The 20,716-nt window shown below is 41.2% G+C and overlaps 1 protein-coding gene across 1 annotated transcript in view; it reads left to right on the top strand.

Annotated features, from left to right (window-relative positions):
- Positions 1-412: 412 nt before the first annotated feature.
- Positions 413-20,716, top strand: part of KLHL14 (kelch like family member 14) — a 57,250-nt gene continuing 36,946 nt past the window's right edge. Inside the window, exons 1-2 of the mRNA XM_041399373.1 lie at positions 413-1,350; positions 15,443-15,564. Coding sequence (XP_041255307.1) covers positions 413-1,350; positions 15,443-15,564 — 1,060 coding nt within the window. The remainder of the gene's footprint in view (positions 1,351-15,442; positions 15,565-20,716) is intronic.

Below are 20,716 nucleotides of genomic sequence, written 5' to 3'. Positions count from 1 at the left end.
AGGGGGGAACCTGGGTGGCTCAGCTTTGAAAATGTCCCCGGCTTCCTTGCTCCTCCCCTGGAGAACTGCCCGGTTTGCACCGAGGAGGGAGGAAAACGGGGGAGGGGGTGAAGAGGGGAGAGGCAAAAACCCCAGATCTCCTTTGGCCCTCCCAAGTTGTAGCCCCTCCGAGTGAGCCCGTCCGTGTCCCGGGCGGGGGGGCGGCTCGGCTCGGCGGGCACAGGGGAGCCCGTCCCCCGGCTGCGCCCCTCGCCACCCTTGCGCACACAGCCGGGATGCGCCCTCCGGGCCTCTAAAGCTCTGTGTTTATTGTTGTGTCGTCCCGTGTGTCCCCCCACCCCGCTCTCCTCCCCACCCCTCTGCCCAGGTTGGAGGAGGGTTTAAAAGGCAGGTGTGCCGGAGGCCGCTCGCCATGTCCAGATCCGGGGACAGGACCTCCACCTTCGACCCCAGCCACAGCGACAACCTGCTGCACGGCCTCAACCTGCTGTGGAGGAAGCAGCTCTTCTGCGACGTGACCCTGACGGCCCAGGGCCAGCAGTTCCACTGCCACAAGGCCGTGCTGGCCTCCTGCTCCCAATACTTCCGATCCCTGTTCTCCAGCGGCGGCGGGAGCGGCGGGCACCCCCACGCCCTGGGGCTGGGGCCCGGCGCCCAGGACGGGCTGGGAGGTCCGCCGAAGGAGCCGCCGCCGCCGCAGACGCAGGAGGAGCCCGGCACCCCATCCTCCTCCCCGGAGGACAAGCTGCTGGCCAGCCCGCGGGCCATCAACAACCTGGTGCTGCAGGGCTGCTCGTCCATCGGGCTGCGGCTGGTGCTGGAGTACCTGTACACGGCCAACGTGACCCTCTCGCTGGACACGGTGGAGGAGGTGCTGTCGGTCAGCAAGATCCTGCACATCCCGCAGGTCACCAAGCTGTGCGTGCAGTTCCTCAACGACCAGATCTCGGTGCAGAACTACAAGCAGGTGTGCAAGATTGCCGCCCTGCACGGCCTGGAGGAGACCAAGAAACTGGCCAACAAGTACCTGGTGGAGGACGTGCTGCTGCTCAACTTCGAGGAGATGCGCGCCCTCCTCGACTCGCTGCCCCCCCCCGTCGAGTCGGAGCTGGCGCTCTTCCAGATGTCCGTGCTCTGGCTGGAGCACGACCGGGAGACCCGCATGCAGTACGCCCCGGACCTGATGAAGCGCCTCCGCTTCGCCCTCATCCCGGCGCCGGAGCTGGTGGAGCGGGTCCAGTCGGTGGATTTCATGCGCACCGACCCCGTCTGCCAGAAGCTGCTGCTGGACGCCATGAACTACCACCTGATGCCCTTCAGGCAGCACTGCCGGCAGAGCCTGGCCAGCAGGTGAGCGGCGGCGGGGAGGGGGGCTGCCCTCACGGACGCCCCCTCGGCGGCTGCTGCGGGAGCGGGGGGTCCCGGCGGGCACAGACCCCGCGGGCCGGGCCGGCGCGGCGGCGGCGGCCGCAGCGGCTGGAGGGGGCGGCGGCGGGGCCGAGCCGCCCGCCCCCTGCACCGCCAAACTTTTCGTCCCCTCCCCTCGGCCCTCTGGCCGCCCGCGCGTTGGGAATCTGGGTTTTGGGGGGGGGGGGGGGTTTGCCCGTAATTAATAATTTTTTTCTCCCACAATGTTATTCCTTAACAAGGAGTTACGTCTTTAAACTGTAATAGCCAAGTCCTACATCTGTTATTTTCATAAATAACTGCATCATCTATGCACACCCTGATGTTGCTGATGGTGGGGTGATGTCCCTCTTTGTGCGTGGAAACTTGTGACTTCATAGTCCTTACATCTACGACATGTCAGTTATTTTCATTTGATAAGGTAATGAATCATGATGTCAAAGATTGACAATATGAGGTTGGTGTTAGGAAGTGAACGCACAGCACGTAGTTTAACAAGGACTAAACATATGCAAAATTTATTTATCTTCCTTTGAAATATGTTTGTACTTCATTCAGAGATGGAAAGCTAATACCATCTTCTAGTGCTGGCATAGTACAGTGGTGTGATAGCACAGAAATCAAACCACACTTTGTATTACTCAGCTTATTATAAGCTTTTTAACTAATGAGTGCATATTACTAATGATTTGACAGCAGCAAGAAAGAAACTAGTACATTAATAAATATTTTAAATAATACACTCTATTAGCATTAATGCACGGGATTCTTTATACTCTTAAGTAATGGGCACTACTCAGATGGTTTAACTTTGGAGATGGTGTGCCCTCTTATTACTTCTCGTAGCTCACTATGTTAGTGTTCTGTCATGCTTATCACCTTGTTGTCTAACTGATTCTCACTCTGAAATCAAAAACATCAAATACAACTATTTTGCAGTGTAAAGTATTTCTGAGATGCCACTGTTGTAAGTTGGTGCCTACCCTTTGCAATTCAACACTCAGAAGTGATGACTTTCAAAAATGCAAACCCCATGAAGTCCTCAGGCAAGATTCTGCATGCCACGGGGGGCAAGCTGATGCTTGTGTCCTGGTGGATTGCTGAGATACCAGCCGGCTTGGTTCAGTGAAGATACCTTTCCAGCTTCAGTGGTCCATGTCATTTGAAGGATATGTAGTGGTGTTCTGACCACTGAATGCTTACAAATGTCATGGATGCTGCAAGAATCTGATACTGCTGTACTGGGAGCTGGTTTTCCCTGTAAGCGGGAGCATACACAAAGGGATTTTACTTTAGGTAGTCCTAGATGGAGTTAAGTTGCACTTAATGACTTACAGGAGACTCCAAATACCACAAATGCTACTCTTTTTATTTGTAATATGTCTGCATGTCTGTGCAGACAGTGGTATTTCAGAGACCCTTAACCACAGTGGGTGAAAGCATGCTGTCACCTTCCCAACTTTACTGTGTGACTAACAACAGCCTTGTAACTGGCTTCTCTTGATTGGGTTATTTAGTGGCAGTGAAATGGGAGCAAAACCGTTTAGATTTATTTATAAGCAGACACTAGAACTTACTACAAGTGTTAAAGTGTTGGAGATGTTGAAATGCTTAGTAATGCAGAATGAAATTGTTATATTTTCATTTTTGGTCTTGGACAATATTCCTGGAAATTCATAAAGGTCACAAAGGCCCATCTTTGAATCTTAATCACTGTAAGATTTTGCCAGGCTGCCTAAGTGTACAATTGCCTTCTTAAAACATGGAGTAAAAAAAAGAAACATTCATGACTACAGAGATTTCCATATTTGTCCTCTCTGTTACTCATAGTTTTTCTAAAGTAGCAATTTTAACAGGTTGACATTCATTCAGTGAAATTTTAAGGAAGAAATCTGTGAAGAGTTCCTTAAGTTACTAATTTGCAGAAGGAAATCTTAAAAGTAACTAACAGTGAAGTACATGTGCAAATACATAAAAATTATTACACAGGAAAAGACTTCAAAACTCTGATCATTTTTCTGTGAGTAATGGTGACTTAGGTAATTTGGAATTTAATGAAAGGTCATTCAACAAAGATGCACATGTCTTTAGAAAGAGATGAACTGTTCCTCTTGTGCAGTGTAATAGCTCCTGCACAGTACAGTAAGGGTTGGTGAGAAATGCAAGCAGCCCAGTGCCATAGACACCTGTTTCCTGCATGTTCAAGACATGAGAATTGCACTCAGTGTTAGAATTTTGCCAATAACTTTTCTGCCTTTTTAGAAAGAACCTTTTTTTTCTTTTTTTAACAAACTACTTAAAAAAACCCCACCTATGTTACATATCCATATGCACACTTTGGAGTACATTGGCATCAGGGCTACTTCTATTTCTTAATGGAAATAAATGTAACAGGAAGCTCAAAATATGCTGATTCTCCTCTGAAATGTAACTATAAAGTTAATCCTGTGGTCAGACCTGGAGGAGAAAGAGATTTGGGCTCACAAGAGCCAGTCACCTCTGTGAGCAAAGGTATTTATAATGTTTGTGCCACAAATGCAGATCCTGCATTGCAAGTGATGCTGGGGCTAGAAGTACCTGAGTTGTCTTTTGTGTTGCAGTGAAAAACACTGTTTATCTATAAAGAGACTAGGGCTTTTTTTCATGACATTTCCTAACAGAAGGTAATGCTTCAATGTCCTGATGTATTTTTGTAAAATTAGCTTTGAAGGTACAACAATTAAATGATCAGAATTTAAAAAGTTGAGGAATTATGTTCCTGACTTGTGAGCCTTGCTGTGCACTCTGAGGTTTAGGACTTCACCACAGAGGATGGGTGTTTTGGGTTTGATTTGGCATTTCATCAGGTGCTCAACTCTAAGCAAAGTTAGTAATAGTGTTGCCTCAGTGATCCTCACCTCACCAGTGCATACAAGCTGCTGTTAAACCTCTGGAATCACAGTCAGTTTTGATGCCACTAGGAAAAATCATAGTTGATTTCAACTTGGAGTGGGGTGAATGGCCATGAACATTAGGCTTAAATTATGTTTGTCTGTTCCTGAAAGAGACACATAGCTCTGTGCTGAATCATCTTCTGTAGTTCTGGGAAGAAAATGCATTTAGATAAAGTTCATATTCCAGACATTTATTTGACTCTCAGATCTTCACCAGAATATTGAGTTGACTAAAATGTCTCTGTGCTTTATTGTGTAATATAATGTATTTTATATGATATATGGTATGTATTTTCCATTTTTTAAAAGTTTGGGGATAGAACATCATCACCTGCTGCTCCTCTCACCAGCAAAGGGTGTTTGGGCTGGTCTGCCCCTCCCAGGATCTGCTGGCAGAGCAACTGCAAATACAGCTGCATACCTGAGGGCAGAGGGGACTGAGGGAAGTAAAACTGGGAGAGAGGGGGAAATGCAGAAAAAAGAAGGGAGTTGAGATACTCCAGGGGAGAAATGGGATATAAGTAGTGGAAACAGGACAGTGCAAATGAGGGAAGACATGAGAGAAGGATAGTTTTGAAGGGAGAAAAATGTAAGAATAGGATACTAGACAGGAAAGGAAACTAGCAAAAGAAAAAAGACCCTGGCAGATAAGAAGAAGATGGGGAATGAAACAAAAGGGGGAACACTAATTCTTGGCAGAAACAGCATCTGTTGTCAATGGCAGCTGAGTATTGCAGTTTCTGGAAAAGCTTTTTCAGATTTGGGGGAGGAAAAATGGATGGGAATCAACCAACTGACATAAGATAGGAATAGTCCCAGGCAGAAAATACAGAATTAAAGAGCACAAGAGAAAAGAGGGGAAATAAGGAGACAAAGAGATAAGAAGGCTAAGCCTGCCCGTGCTGTTTTATGGTTTCAACAAAGTCCCAGCATGTACAGACCCAGCTGTTTTTTAATACTTTTGTTCCCTGGACTACTACACCTTGGGGAGATTAGAAGTGCAAATTCTGGTCCTGCTAAAGCTAGTTGTAGAGGTGGTTTGGTTTGCTGTTTGTTTGGGTTTTTTTTTTTTTAATTTCATTTCAGTGGAGAGAGGGTGTCATCCAGACTGTTTGATGGTAGGTGATATTAGTGAAAATGATAGCGAATTAAACAGTGACAGGAGATGAAGATGATATGAACAGTTTTCATTCAGTAGGAAGATGATAAGTGTTGATGAAGAAGGAAAATGTAAGGTGCTGAATAGAGTGAGACAGTGGCATTTATGTGGAAGACATATATGCCTGGTCTGTTTTACTTTCTAAAGAGGAGATTAAAAATTTGAAGAAACCAGTTACATCCCTTGGCAATTGAATAATTTCCTTCTTGCATACACTATTTGTCTCCAAATCTCACAGACTGTAGTTCAATTTGACTTCTTTTTCTACTGAGATTTTTGTAGAATCTCGGCAGGACATGTTTGGTGGTTGTAAGAAAGTGTGTGTTCTTTCATTGAAATGCACTCTGTCTTCTGGTTACAACCACCTATCTGTCCCTTTGGGATCATAGCAGCAATATTTGGATTTTTAACTAATATTCTTGTTCCTGATTAATTGCAAGCGAGAAATACTACAGATCCTGAATTTACATTTACATCCTGGTAAGAAAAACACATCTTAAAATGTATATGAATTATTAAGTTTGCTTTGCAGTATGGATGAAATGGATGTGAGGCTCTGGTTTATTTTAGTGAGCTTTGGATCAGTTTTTTATGTGCCTGAATTAATATCAGGAAATTGTACATGTGCCAGGACTCTCTCAGCTGAGCTGCAGAAGGGAGACTGACACATTAGAGGCTGTGGGGTAGTGAACCACAGACCTGTAGTCAGTTTAATCCTAGTTAGTCTCACCTACTTTCCTTACTTGCCTCATGTGCATTCATTTGCCATTGGAGACAAGCTTGTGCTGAAGTGTAAGTGGAGAGATGTGGAGTTTCCAAAAAGGTGGAAGGCTCACATTATAGGCAGAGGCAGCGCCACGGTGCTAAAAGGGCTGTTGTGGGTTGGGAAAGTCCTTGGGAGCCTTTTTTAAGACACATTTGTCCTGGCTGGTAAAATCCTTGAGAGCTGCAGGGGCATAGGTAATAGCCATTTTTTGTTTGGCTCAGTTATAGTATTTGTTAGGAGAAACATAATTTATGAAGATCATTTAACAGCCTTTTTTATGGACAGCCATCTTTCCAACAGCTGCAGGTGAACAAAGGTTGCCAGGCACGTTGTGCAGGTACTTGTCCTGCCAGGCAGTTTCCCAGTCAGAGGCACTACCTTGGAATAGTGTCCTCTGTGAACTGGCAGTCCCTCCTGATTCATGTCCTTAGATGATAGGGCTCTTCCCCAGATCCCATCTACTGAACTTTATCTGTCCCCTCTCTGGAATCCTCTGTGACTCCTGAGTGTCCCACCCACCATGCTCCCGACCTCACACACAGCAATCCCCACTGCTCCAGACCTCTGTGCTGGGATCTTTACAGGCCGTTGCAGGTCGCTGAACTGTGCTTCTCCTTGGCTTTGTCACCCTGCCTTTTTAGCACTTGAAGCAGCTTCAAATACCTGCATCTGCATCTCCAAACTCTTTTTCTGAGGGGAAATCTTTCACTGTATTTCAGAACAGCTTGTTCTATAGGAAAAATTAAACTAAGTTTAAAAACAAGTAATCTTAGTAAGCCACTCAAACTGATACAAAGTGCCTTTGAAAATGGAAACTTCTTTGTCAATGCTGGAGCAAAAATGCCCCTTTCCACCACCTATGATAGTCTATATAGCAGCTATACAAGTCATGCAGGTCCCTAAAAGTAGAGCTGTCCACCATGAGTTCCTGTGCTGTTCCTGCCCATCATGTGGCCACACAATCCATCTCTGTCCTATTGGGAAGTATGCAGGTTACGAGTGGTGCAGAGCCTTCTAGACAAGAAGTCCCATTTCAGACAAAGTCCTGCTGGAATGATTTCTGCTTTAAGTGTACCTTTTACAAATTGAGTGCTGTAGGATCATGGTGAGCATCAGACATGTATGTCTTGGCTACTGGTCTGGGACTTTTCTGTTCACTCTTTTCCTGATGTGCATCCCCTTCATGTGGAGAGAAGGGATAGAGAGGATCTTAGAGGGCATGTTGTGGCCTGGGGTCACTATAGTTTTTTCTTTATAGCAGAAGAATATGGAGGTTCCGAGTCTGTAACTGCTGAGCAGTAAATGGAACAGAACTGTAATGGTGTAATTGTTTGGATTTGTACTTGAAGAGAAAGCACAGGGAGACTTGGGGGCAAGGGGAGGGAGGAGAGGTAATGTAGAACACAAAATCAACAGAAAATAGTTTGCCAGGAAAAAGCTTTGGTTCTGATAAACACATGTTATGAAAAAAATCATATAGTCTGTAAAAACAGTTTCATCTTTTCAAACAACTCCTATGTTGTAAAAATCCAAGACGCTTTCTAAACCAGAGCAAAGTTTGTAATTACCCTTTGCTTAGTGTGGCCTGGAGAGATTGAGCAGGGAATAGGAATCCTAAAAGAAGGGTTTGAGCTGGTCTTTCCTGCTCTGCAGACATCTCTCATGTTGGTTTTGTTGAAACAGATTCTGTCTGGTATTTCACGTTTACCAAAGGCTCATCTAAAGAAATTGAAGACTATGGAAAGTAGAAAACTATTGGTAGATACTTCCTGGCATCATTTTTCATATTTGCTGCCTCCCTGAAATTTTCTTTAAAGACTGTCATGCCTAGTACTTAGTAGTCAACACTTGCTGTATTCTTGGAAAGCAGACAATAAACTGAGCAAATATTGTCAGCTGCCAAGTTCAATGGAAGCAGACGGTTTGCAGTGAAGCTGGAAGTAAATAGAAGTTGGTGCCACAGTTGGTTCTTCCTGTATTCCCCCTTCTGTCAGTAAAAATAAAAAAACAAACCAGTGGAAAAGGTAACAAGTCATACCTTGAGTGAGCTGGCAGCAAGGTGTGTTTCTTTCCTTTGGCTTCCTAAGGAAAAGGGGCCTCAGCTGGAGAGAACACAGCCTCTGGTGCTGTGTCAACCTTCTATTGACATGGACTTCAGACACAGAATCAAATAAAAAAGGACTTTCCTGACTTTACACAGTCAGATCATCAAAAAATAACAGTTAGTTGAAATTTCCTAGGGGACAAAAATTAAAAAGATTATTTGATGACTTTGAAGCATTCTATAAAGTATTTCCATTGTATAGCCTCTGTCAGAAAAATTAAAAAAAAAAAACCCAAACCAAACCAAAAAAAAAAAAAACCAAAAAAACCAAAACAGCAACAACAACAACAACAACAAAAACCCAAACAAACAAAAAAAAACCCCAAACAAACAAAAAAAAACCCAAACCCAAAATGACAAAAAGGGAACAAGCGAACAAACAAAATCCAAAAAAAAGGCCAAACAAAATGATGTGAGGAAGGGAAGAAATTTGCAAAAGCACTTAGCTTTGACATTTTCCTTTTTTTTTTCTTTTTTTAAATTCAGGATAAAAATAATTACTTAAAGGTTTTTTGGAACTTCCATCAATGAGGAAAATCTTTGAGTAGTTTTACCAAGAAGATTCATGAAACAGGAGATTTTGAGTCCCATTCACCAATTTGCTTTGCTAGTAACATTCCTTTGAATTCACCTCCCTTGCAATGCTCCAGATACTCAGTGTGTGGCTAGTAAGGATATCTTTAGCATTCAGATCTGGTAGTGCAAGGAGGCAAAGATGAGAAGGACACTCTCCTCTGTGTTATTCCCAAAGGAGAACTGGATAGGTGTCACTCTTCCAGGATTGTTGTCACTGCTAAGCTACCTGTTACATCAGAGGCTTTTACCCCAAAAAGGAAGGGACATTGACTTTAAAAAATCTTCCAGCTAAAAGTTCAAACTAACTCTTAAATATTAACTTAGAGATCAACAGCAGTGGGATTGGTTTAGTAGAGAAAAATGGGGTTTTCACAGCTTCAAACAGATTCTAAGTTATTTTAATACAGGAGTTATTTTAATTGCCTGACAACTTTAGAAATAAAGGAACATTTAACTTGTAAGGTAACTCTGTAACAGTTAAGTGTGGCCTGCCCGGTAAAATATTCACTTACCCTTAGACTTCTGCTTTTAGAAAAAAAAGGAATTATTATTATTAAAAAAAAACCCATTAACTAAATATTTTCTATGTTGTTTTTTTTTTTTTTTTTTTAAGTAGTGGACACAATTAAATCTAGTACATTCAGAGGAGAAAAACAACAATCAATGTCTGCAGCAAATCATTCTCAACTTAGTATTTGTCTTCCTAAACTTCATTCTGTCGGTGGACAGCAACATGTATTAAATGAGCATCCTCTTCAGTGAACATTGTTGTGAGCTCTGCTGCAATGAAAAGTGGGGTCTTCTGCTAAACCTGCGTACATGGAGAATGACAAGATGAAAACCAAAATCTTCATTATTAGACTGGTTTCCATGTTTTTAGTATTTCTAGAAAGCTTTTTCACATTCTAGTGTGCTTGGAGCAATAGGTGCAAATTAGAAGAGGCAAAAAAATCCATTCGTAAAGCAACTTCCATATATTCAGCAAATTTTTGAACATTCTTTGGACTGAAGAACTAAAAAAAATTATTGGTCATCATTAGCAAGAGATTTTATCGTGCTTCACATTTTGACAAAATCAGGATGTTTTTAATGTCTGTACTTTATCCATAAGGAGAAAGGCATTATGCAGGATTTGGTCTGTTGACTGTGAGAACTCAGGTCCCTCCCCTAGCACTGCTATAGGGTTAGGAAGAGATTCTGGATGCCTATTCACCTATAGGTTATGATGTTTGTTAATTCATTTTGTGCAATAACAAAACCTCATAAAATTCCTTTGTCCAAAATAAATTTTACATTGTACCTTATGGCTTTCATTGAGTTCATAGTTAAACTCCCAGATAATTAGATTTCCTCTCTATTAAACATGTGTTACTAATCATGGCTATCTTTGCAGTCAGCTATGGAAGCCAAAATCCATTGAAATAAGCAGTTTTCATATGACACTTTTGTTGCACTGAAATGCCCATCCAGGAGCTGGGAAGGTAATTGTTGAAGATCACATCCCATGTTCTCCGTAGCAAAACATTTTTTTCAGTCGTGGGCAAATGGATGCTTGCAACATTTGTTCAGTTTTGCAGACTGAAACTAGATTGTCAACTACATTTTTTGTTGAACACATCATCTCTTCAGATGCCTTTTGAGAAGAAAAGGGTTGCTAAAGACCATCCTGGTTTCTGAATATGAAATTAAGTTTTTGGTGCTTACAAACAAAAGTGAGACTAACTAGGATTAAACTGAAATGTTGAGTGGGATACTATGTATCTCTTTTTCTGTTATCTTAGGTTGGTATCTAAACCTCTATGAAATAATTTGTTTCTGCTGTAGGTTAACACAGCCCCCTTTTCTGAGGTTCTTGCTACTTATTTTGACAGTATCACTGTCAGACCCGGGTTTCTCAAATCCTTTGATGTAAAGAAATAATGAGGATGTAAACACTCACCATGTATTCACCCACCCTTGCTGTGTCTGTGCTGGTCTTATGGCTGATTTTGTTATGCTTGAGTTTAGTGGGCAAACACCTGGAGTTTAGTTTGGCTCTGCTGTGTTTAAGGTCAGCACTGAAGCAGGAGCAAGAATGCCATGTCAAATCCCTGCTCTGAAGAGCTCCCCATACTCAAAGCCATGGTGATAGCCTATATAAAAAGATAATTAATGATCCAGACTTCTGGGTTTACTATAGCCCTGAGTTAAGAGAAAAGTATAGTTGAATACTCTTTTTCTTTTTTTTTTTTTCATTGATGACCATGATCACTTGTATGTCTTGGGATGCATTTCTCTTTCTGATGTGTAACACTACACTGGATGAATTAAGAACCACCAGATTGCCACTTCATGGTTGTATTCTTTCCTTTCATTTGCATTCCCGAATGCAGCGGGCAGAGCCTTAGTGCATTGTTTAAAAACTGGAAGAGTCTGGACCAAACCTGTTGTTGGAGCTTGTTTTCTTGCCAGCTTTTGTAGAATGAACTTCTACTAATTGCCCACATAAGGAAAACCCACCAGTGCAAGATTGATGGATATGTTAATAAAGAAAAACAATGCACAAGAAGAGTATTTCCCATTCATGCGTTTTCTATTAACATGAGGCCATCAAGGTTGCAAAAGAGTAGGAGTGGTTGTCAGGAGTGTTGAGGTCTCCTACAGCCTTTTCTACTGATTTCTCGTGAATCTATAAACTCTCTTGGGCTCAGCCTCTTGCCATGAATACTCATGGTTAGTTTAGACTGTGGACTGGTGATCTGAGTTTTAGAACTGATGGGCATCTGTTGCTACCTTTGAAGTGAGTAGGATTTAGTTATGTTGATGGGTATCTCTGAAAATGAAGCCACAGATTCCTGGGTTTGTGTGCCCAAGGGAAACTACACAAGTTTGAAAATGTTGACTTTGAAATATACTTTGGTTTCCAGTCTTGTAAGTAGACAAAATAAATTTCACACCACATGAGGTACCCAGGAACTTAATTAAGGTGAATTAAGTGTTCTAAAATCTTAGCCGAACAGAAACTGCAAAGTGTGTGCAGAATAATAACAATACATGCATGTTCATCAGTGAGAACTAAAGTTTTGGAGTCTAAATCTAAGTAATGCTTTTAAGATAACATGGATAAATTTATCTCAACTTTTTTGCCATGACATCAGCCTGCCTGTCCACGGTTTAGCCTTCCCTCACCAAGACCCACTACTGTTAAGAGAATACAAGGTGATCATAAAATCCTTGCTTTGGACACTGTGAACCACAGCATTAACTGAATAGAATATTAGACTGTAAAATAAGGACAATGGGGAAAAAAAAAAAAAAAAGAGTGTGTCATATATGATGAAGAACATTTCACATTGTAATCTTTAGTTATCCAAATAGCAAGTATGTAATAATACATGAAAGGGGGAAGCTTTATCTTGCACAATGTATTACACATATTTTTAAATCCTGTCTTCATTACAGTGTTTCACTGAATAACATTTTTATTAATATTTGGAAAAGTCTTCTGCATATAAGCAGTGGCCATTTACATGTTTTTCATATTTTAGAATGCCTTTTAAGATTCTCACAGTACTGCTTAGTGCAGTATGAAACATAAATATTACATAATAAAGAAAAATCTTTTTTCCAAACCTAAATTGCAGCATCTCACATTAAAACTTAAAAACCAGATTTGGCTCCAAGGAAACTACCACTTTAAAACCTGCATCTCTTTAGCCACTGTATTATCTTTACTTGGTTCATTGGAAGAGCTCTCAACGTAGATGAATTAGATATTTTAAGTACACATCTCTTCTTTGCCATGTGAAATTTCCCTGTGCTTTTGGTAGAGACTTTGCTGACTATTAAGTTCTTACTAAACTTTTATTAAAAGTCTCTGTTCTTGCTACTTCCTATTTTAAACATATTTTAAAAATTAATATTTTTTAAGCATACCAATATTTCAGCAGTGCTCCTTCTCAGGAAACAGTAGCTTCTCAGGCTGTTTGGCTGAAAAAGTAATGTTAAGGATAGTTGGAACTGCCAAAGTCTGGAAACTCAGAGTTATATCTGACATTTCATTCTTCACCTTAACTATTGAGCCTTGGCCATTCATTGGATTTTCACAGTGCTTTGGAGTTAGAAGGGAGTTTTACAGATGAAAGATGAAAATCAAAATAAACTCCTTTATCAAGTAAACTTTGCAAGGGCATTCTGAATTTTACAATGCACAGGGAGTTGATTGTGATATAACATACAACACAGGAGGGTTGGAATAAACAATTTTTTCTCTATTGTTAGGGATGGCCATGCATAACTGACTTATGGCTCTGGTTTGCTCTGCCACTTGTTACGAGTGCAGTCATCCCTAACTCATACCAAAAACAGTTTATCATACTCCCATGTTGCATAGAACATATCAAATGTTCTCTCATTAAAAACTTTTCCAGGGAGACTGAATGTTAAAAGATGCTGGCAGTGCTTTAGTAAGCTTGCCCCAGAGCTTGGTCTCACTATGGAATCTGTGCTGACAGTGATCATGAGATGGTTCCTGATATCCTGCACAGCCACAGTCTGCTGGGCAGGAAACAGTCCTCATTGACAGCACATTGCAGGTGCAGTGCAGGCATCAAAGGCTGGCTTGCCAGAAAGACTGAGGGACTGCAGGGCCCTCTCTAAGTCAGAAGAGAATCAAGGGGTAGGACAGTGTAGGACAGCATCACTGCCCCTATGGTTTAACTCCTGCTGCTGCACTGGGGGCTTTGGTTCATCCACGATCAATTCATTACCTTCTCTGAGCCCTAGATCTGTTTAAAAAACAGATAAGGCCATATGCCAGGTAGCTCCCTGGCCATCCTTGTCAAAGATGTATCTGTAGTCGATAGTTGTCTTTGGGACAGATTTTATTCTGGAGCATTGTGTGGATGAAGCCCTCAGCTGTGTGGACACCCGGAAGGATGTTCCTTGTGGTTGGTGCATGTCTACAGCACAATCTAGTTTGGTTTTGCCCATTCTTCTGAAAAGAAGATACAGTTCTGCCACAAATGTAAATCATTGGGTCACCAGCACACATTCTAGGTGGCAGCTGGAGTGAAGCCATGAGTCAGTTGTAAAGTGCTGGAGTGCACTACTGAGCTTGGAGCTCCTGGGGGGTTCTTTGACCCCGCCATGAGCATCTCTGGTGGTAGGCTTTGGTTCCTGGTGTTCTGTGTCTTTGTTGGCCAGGGTGTTTGCTGCAGACTGACACACAGAGTGCTACACAGGTGTTGTTGTGCCTGGAAAAATGGTGTTTGACAAGGGTGCTTTCCATCAAATGCACGGTCCCACTGCACAGTCGTTCATATGGATGGCTGTTTTCCAGGCTACATCACCTTCCTACCTAACAGGAATATTTTGAGCCTAGGCCTTTATTTCAGTGTTATCTCACCCAAGCTGAGTATAACTGGTGAAAGTTCAATTATATGCAAAGTAACTATTAAAGCATCAGGGCTCATCTGGGGGTCTGCGCCTCCCCTCCAGTTTTCACTTACAATTGTGCTAAATCCCTTCATGCTGCAGAGAAATTGTACGTTCATCAGGTGGGGCATTGGAGGCCAGGGTGCAGATAACCACTTTTACTGCAGATGAGACATTGCAGTCCTGTTCTTAAGAACTGCCAGGCAGATTGGGAATCACGGTCACGGTTAATAGCAGCGAATTGCCAGCTCTTGATGGGTGGGTAGTCACTCCTTTCAGTGGTTGCCCCCTGGGGGAGAAGGTAGAAAAACAGAGGGAGGGAATTAGAGTGACTTTGCACAGTTGAGCAGGTTCATGCCGCTGGATCAGTGGCAAGCATTGGCAGGGCTCCACTCTGGGGAGGCTCACAACAACATCACAGTCTCATTTTTACCAATTGGTGTTGCTATAGCCAGTAGTGCACAGGGGGAGAGCAAAGACGAGGGGGGGAGCCAGGGGGGAGAATGAAAGCAAGAGTCTGGACTAAATTAAACAAACAAAAGTGCTTGTAAGCAGCGTTTAACCCATAACCATTAGCCCAGTGCTGCTAATTGTACTAAACTATATATCTGAAGTTCAGTGTGTGATTAAAGAGTTGGCTCACAAACTCTCTGCATAACCTTAATTTTTTCAAGGTTCTTTGAGTGTAGAATGGCTTATAATAATGATTTTGACTAATACGATTTTTGACATGCAACTTTAATGCTTAACCTTAGTACAACTCCAGAGCATTTCATGTGTATTCAGCTGTAAAGAGTGATGATTTAAAGGGATAATATAAGAAAAAGGTCGTTCTAGAATGAACCTCTAACAAATTGCATAAAGGAAGCTTATTATTCCATGAGTAGAGAGATACGCAGCTTTTCTGATCATTTTTCTGCTTGGTTCAAGAAATTGTTGAGACATGATTGGGAAAAGAAACACAAAAAATGAAATAGAAAACTGCAAGCAGTGAACATTCTTTTGATGGTTATGATTTTGTTGCCACTAAAAATACTCCTCAGTAATGTGGTTGTTCATCTTTCCTCTTGTTTTGGGTGAAGAATTCGTTCCAATAAGAAAATGCTGTTATTGGTTGGAGGATTGCCTCCCGGACCTGACCGGCTACCCAGCAATTTGGTTCAGTATTATGATGATGAAAAGAAGACGTGGAAAATACTGACAAGTAAGTAGTTTATTTTTGTACAGTTGTCTTGATGAATTTAAAAACATGGTTAATCAAATTAGACACTTTATTGATTTGTTTCTCTTCAGAGATTTGTTTATGTATCACAAGGGGCTTCACAATGGAGCAATAAATTGAGATTGCAGAAGATGCTAATTTTATAATAGGATAGGCCTAAATTAACATTGGCTTAAAATCATTCCAGTAAGTTTTTTTTTAAGTAAACTTGTAAGTCTTTCAAGCTGCAACATGAACCATGCATATTTATGTATATATGAATAATATCTGGTTTAGGAAAAAAAAAGGCAGTTTTTTCAATACATTTTTCTCAAGAGTCAGATCCCTGGTAAGCTGTAGTACTAGAGCACACCTTTGATTCTGTTTTGCATTTTCATTTCCTTCTTCCAGCTTTATCTGTTGTCCACAATCATTAAAGAAAGGTTTCCTCTGTACTACCCTGCGTCCATTGCTGACAGAAGCATTGGTGGAATATATCAGCTACAATAAACAGTGCATGGAGGCTGCTATCACAAAAATTCTTTCCCACCTTCTTTTAATAGTGGATTGGTTTTAGAGTAAGTATTTTGCCTCGAGCATCGAGATTTGGAACTTATTGTTATGTTGGTTGTGATTCCCAGTCTGACTTGGTCATGGAATCAAATCATAGCTTCTTGAGTGCAGCAGGCTGTGTGTGCATTAGTCCCCTTGTGGCTAAACTGGCTGCATTGGTCAATAAAACTAAATTTTAACTGTCAAAATTGCCCAAAGCAGTATAGATAAAATAATAAATGAGCAATTTTGATCCATAAATCAAAACCACACTTCTAAAACTGGACAACTGGTAAAACCTGGATTTCCTATTAGACCTGCTTTTTTTTTTTTTTCCCCCAGTAAAATACATTTTACAGAATTTGTTTCTTCTCCCTTATCCACAGCACTATAGTGGCATACATCCACATTAATGTTACATGCACAGGTTAGGATGAAAAAAAATTTTAAATTGCTGTGATTCAGTACTTGAAATAATGCCCTTACAGACTGATTTTTTTTCCCATGGTAGATATAGGAGCCTTTTACAAAGTGGTGCCACATAAAGACAGTTTACATATAGATGACCTGGACTAATAGTTGAGGGTGTTGTGAAAGAATGACAATTAAAAAAGGTTATATGAAGTGTACATTATAAAAGTTTATAGCATCTCTGCTAGGGAATATATTATGCTTCACATTTCTCAGAATAATGAGTTACAATACCAACCTCTATAAACTACTTCTAAGAAAATCCTGAAGATGGTAAGTCAGTGAAAAATCAATGATGCTGCCTAAGGAGAATTGTCCAGGTGTTTTTTTCATTTGCTGTGTCTAATCCAGTGGCTCAACAGGAGAGGCAGGAGGAATGGATCGCTTGCTTCAAGATCTGAACTCTCTACTGAATTAAAGTAGAAAGCTTTTTTTCTGAGTCTTAACTAGCTGTAGATTGTCAGATTTTGAAAGAATGGAATTTACTCAGCTCTTGGTTATTTACATTGTGTTGCAGTCTCCAAGAATGTGGGAAACTAGGCAGAGGCAGGATACCTAAATGCTCTGGTTAAATGTCCACCTCTAGTGTTGGACCAACTGTCTGTGGTGGTGTTGAGAGACGTTTAGGATAATTTTATGTAGAGAATTTAGACTTTTCTGTATTGCCTTTAGAAATAGGGAAGAAAAGTTCTCTTTCCATTATGTCAGTGCAGGTAACATTCTATGCTGTTGTTAAAAACAAGGCATCTGTTACAGTCCTGGCCAGCTCGCGTTCAAGTGCTTGCTGCTCAGCACTGGAAGTCCTGAAGGTCCCAGGATCTGTCCCAGTGCTGGCTGAGACAACAGCTGCCAAATATACAGCCCTCTCTTGACATGAGTAATCCTGTTCTTGCAAATCCTGCCAGAAAAGGATGCCCTCTTGGCCTGGGCTAAAGTTTGAAGAACAGAGAGGAGAGCGCTTGTCTTTTCACACTGAAAAAGACAAAATGTTAAGCATTATTTCTTAGAAAATGTTTTACTACTTACAAAATAGTAACAATAACTATTAAGAAAAAACCCAAACCTGGTTGAAATAAGAGTTTCAAGTATCCCCTTTTTTTTCTAACTTAACAGAGAATGGGAGATAATTCCAAGTACATCTTCTGTCCTTTCTGTGAAACATTGAAGAACTACAGCATAGGAGTGCAGAGACTTGAAGAACTGTGTCTGAAAAGTCTTAGGGAAGACAAAAAACTGTACAACCTTAAAACATAGTGGTAGTTCAGTGTGGTATCAACATACTGTGACATTTAGGGGGAGTGTAAATTTAAGGACATAGCTCTGTCTTTATTTGTCATGGGATTTTTTTTGCAATTTTGGAAGGAGTTTTATTTCTTTACCTTTTTACCTCTCTCTCAATCCACTGTTGTTTTATCAGAGATATACAATGAGCAGCAAAGGCAGAAGATTTTTTTTCTGTTTGTTTTTTTCTTATTTAGGTAGTACTTTCAGTCCCAACGTTGCAGTTCATTCTCAACTTGTCAGTGCAAATGATGGGTTTGCTCCTTAGTGAATAGGGACAGAGCAAAAGCTATGTCCTGCTCATGAGGCTCTGTGATGGGAAGAATTTCAGTTCCTGTAGTCTGGTATTTCAAGATGTTCCATTTTATTATCGCCTTAGGTGTATTTGATTTTCTCCTGTTACAAAGTTTTTCTTTAACCTTCTGTCTGCCAATACGCTCCCCCACACACCAACAAAATGGCACATTTTGCACTTAGAGGCTTACTGATCCAGTGTAAGTGTGCACAGAAAGTCCCCCTCCCTTCCTCCAAACCCATTTACATTCCTCATTTTCTGCTCTCAGTGCCAGTGGCATTTAGGGGTAGGGATGGTAGGAAAGGAGCAAACACTCAATCCTGGGTGCAGTGGCAGGGTCGTTGAGAAGGAGGTGGATGAGAGGAGCCTGAATCTCCTCTCTCCACTGAGAGGAGCCCCTGCAGTTACTCTCAGGGCTTGCAGACCCATTTGAGAGGGAGCTGCTTGCCTGTTTCCTTTTGCCTTCTCAGCACGGAGAGTGGCTCACTTCTCAGCACTCAGTTGCTCAGGGCTCTGTGTCCTGCCTTCTGTGATGCGTAAGGAACAGGAGAAGATCAGCCACCAGGAACTACTGACTCCATGGCACTGCAGCTGGAGCTGTGAGGATGGGTGCAGGTGGAACAGCATGAGCTATCGAGTATGACAGCTCAGCAGAGGAGCAATCTCATTTTGTTCCCTAGACAAGACTAGATCTATTGGCAGGGGATCCTGCCCACCTCTCTCTGCCTGGATAGCCAAAGCACCAAATGCATCAGTACTAATGGGAGTAATTCGAAAGGTATCAGGAAAACAACTTGCCTTGTTCATAGACCCAGGAGAGGAGGGGAAGCATGCACCCATTTCCAATTTTTTAATGTCATCATCTATAGGTAAGAATGCTATGGCTCAGGGGATCGGTAGATTTTTCACAGTCTAGTATTACTGTGTATTTTTCCTATCGGTATTTCTCAGAGAGTTATTGTTTATATGTTGACAACATAGAGGCAGAATAAAGAGGAAAAAAAAAGGAGTAAGTTAGTGGGATTCTACGAGCATTTTTTACCATCTAATTTTGCTTGATATGGGCACAATCCTAATCTGATATTATAAATAATATTATGCACATCATAAAGTGCATGTTGGTGTTTAATTTGAAGCACTTATTGCACAGTTGTGCCTGAGAAAAGTCCAGGCTTTTATAGACTTTATGGCAAAGTACAGCAAATATCTTCACTGCACGGTTTCTTTTCAGGCTTCCCTAGCTGTGCACAAACACAGTTCACTTTTTAGCTGGTACTACATAGGTCACGTAGCAGCAACAGGCTACCATTCCCCAGTGACAGAAATGGAACAGCTGATGGGGGTGTGACAGTCCTCAGTAACTGCAAAAGCTCTGCTCTGTTAGTGGATTTTCATTATTCCATGATATTTTGTAGTTTTCATAACTACTTACTGGATGTGGGGCTTTGGAGGAGGTCTCTGGGTCACCACCTCATACCTCACTGCTCAGAACCAGCCACTGCTGCTTGGGTTTTCATTACCAGTTATGGTTCTGCCAGGAGTCTAATTGTGTTTAATTCTAGAGCTCCTTTGGCTGTTTGTTTTAACTGCAACGTTTAAGATTAATTAAACTTTAAGGAAGTGAAACAATGTTTTGTTTGTTAGAATTATTCTATAGTAATTGCAAAATCCAGAGCCTATAAAGATTTTTTGTGTTCAGAATTGCATAGCTTTCCCAAAAACCCTACTGCTAAGGCAATGATGTATTACTTTCACTTTCATTATATGTTTTTAATCAGAGCGTGACTTCACACTAGACAAAGCGATGCTTTATGCATGGTCTCCCTTGTTTTTTGCTAAAATCTTTTGACATGATTAATTTTACTTTAATGCTTTTGTCTTGTTGTAATGGTAAGGATGATGGGTATAAACCAGGGCAAAAAAAAATACATGCTTTTCTGTCATAATGCTTCTAAGCATTTAAAAATATATTAAATGAAAGAAAAAAGTATCACAAGAGAATGATCTAACTGGAATTAAATTTCTTGCTATGTGAACAGAGAATGCAAGAAATAAATAAAAATGATGCAGTCATTGTTTTAGGTGAGGTTCTTTTGTGTTTTTTTTCTATAGCAATTTATCCATCTGTCTGATTGGAAGTGATGACTAGAAGAGAAATTGGGTCTTATAGGTTTCTAGATATACAGCGATTCCTTACTTCAATCTAAAATTCCTTTTTCTCTGAAGCACAAAAGGTAAAATGTTGGAAGCATTACTGAACTCTTACATGGCATGTTCCATCCATGTGAAGCTGCAGCTGCAGCAGATACTGTTTTCATATCAATACTTTGTTTTTCAATAAGATGTGAATTGTAAAATTGCTTAACCTCCCTAGTTCACCACATCATGTGGGTGAACCATGGAGAGAATTCAGTGAACTTCACAATAATGCCAAAAATATGTATGGGCCATAATGCTTAGGGATTGCACTAGGTTTGGATTTTAATCCAACATAAAAGCCAACATCATTGTCCAATGAGAACTGTCTCATATTTTTTTGGGAAAGACAGGGAAATG

This window comes from Onychostruthus taczanowskii, unplaced genomic scaffold (genome assembly GCF_017590055.1).
Source record: "Onychostruthus taczanowskii isolate IOZ18803 unplaced genomic scaffold, ASM1759005v1 scaffold16, whole genome shotgun sequence".
Classification (NCBI taxonomy): domain Eukaryota; kingdom Metazoa; phylum Chordata; class Aves; order Passeriformes; family Passeridae; genus Onychostruthus; species Onychostruthus taczanowskii.
Note: the sequence above shows the minus strand (reverse complement) of the source record. Positions and strands in the feature narration are given on the sequence as shown.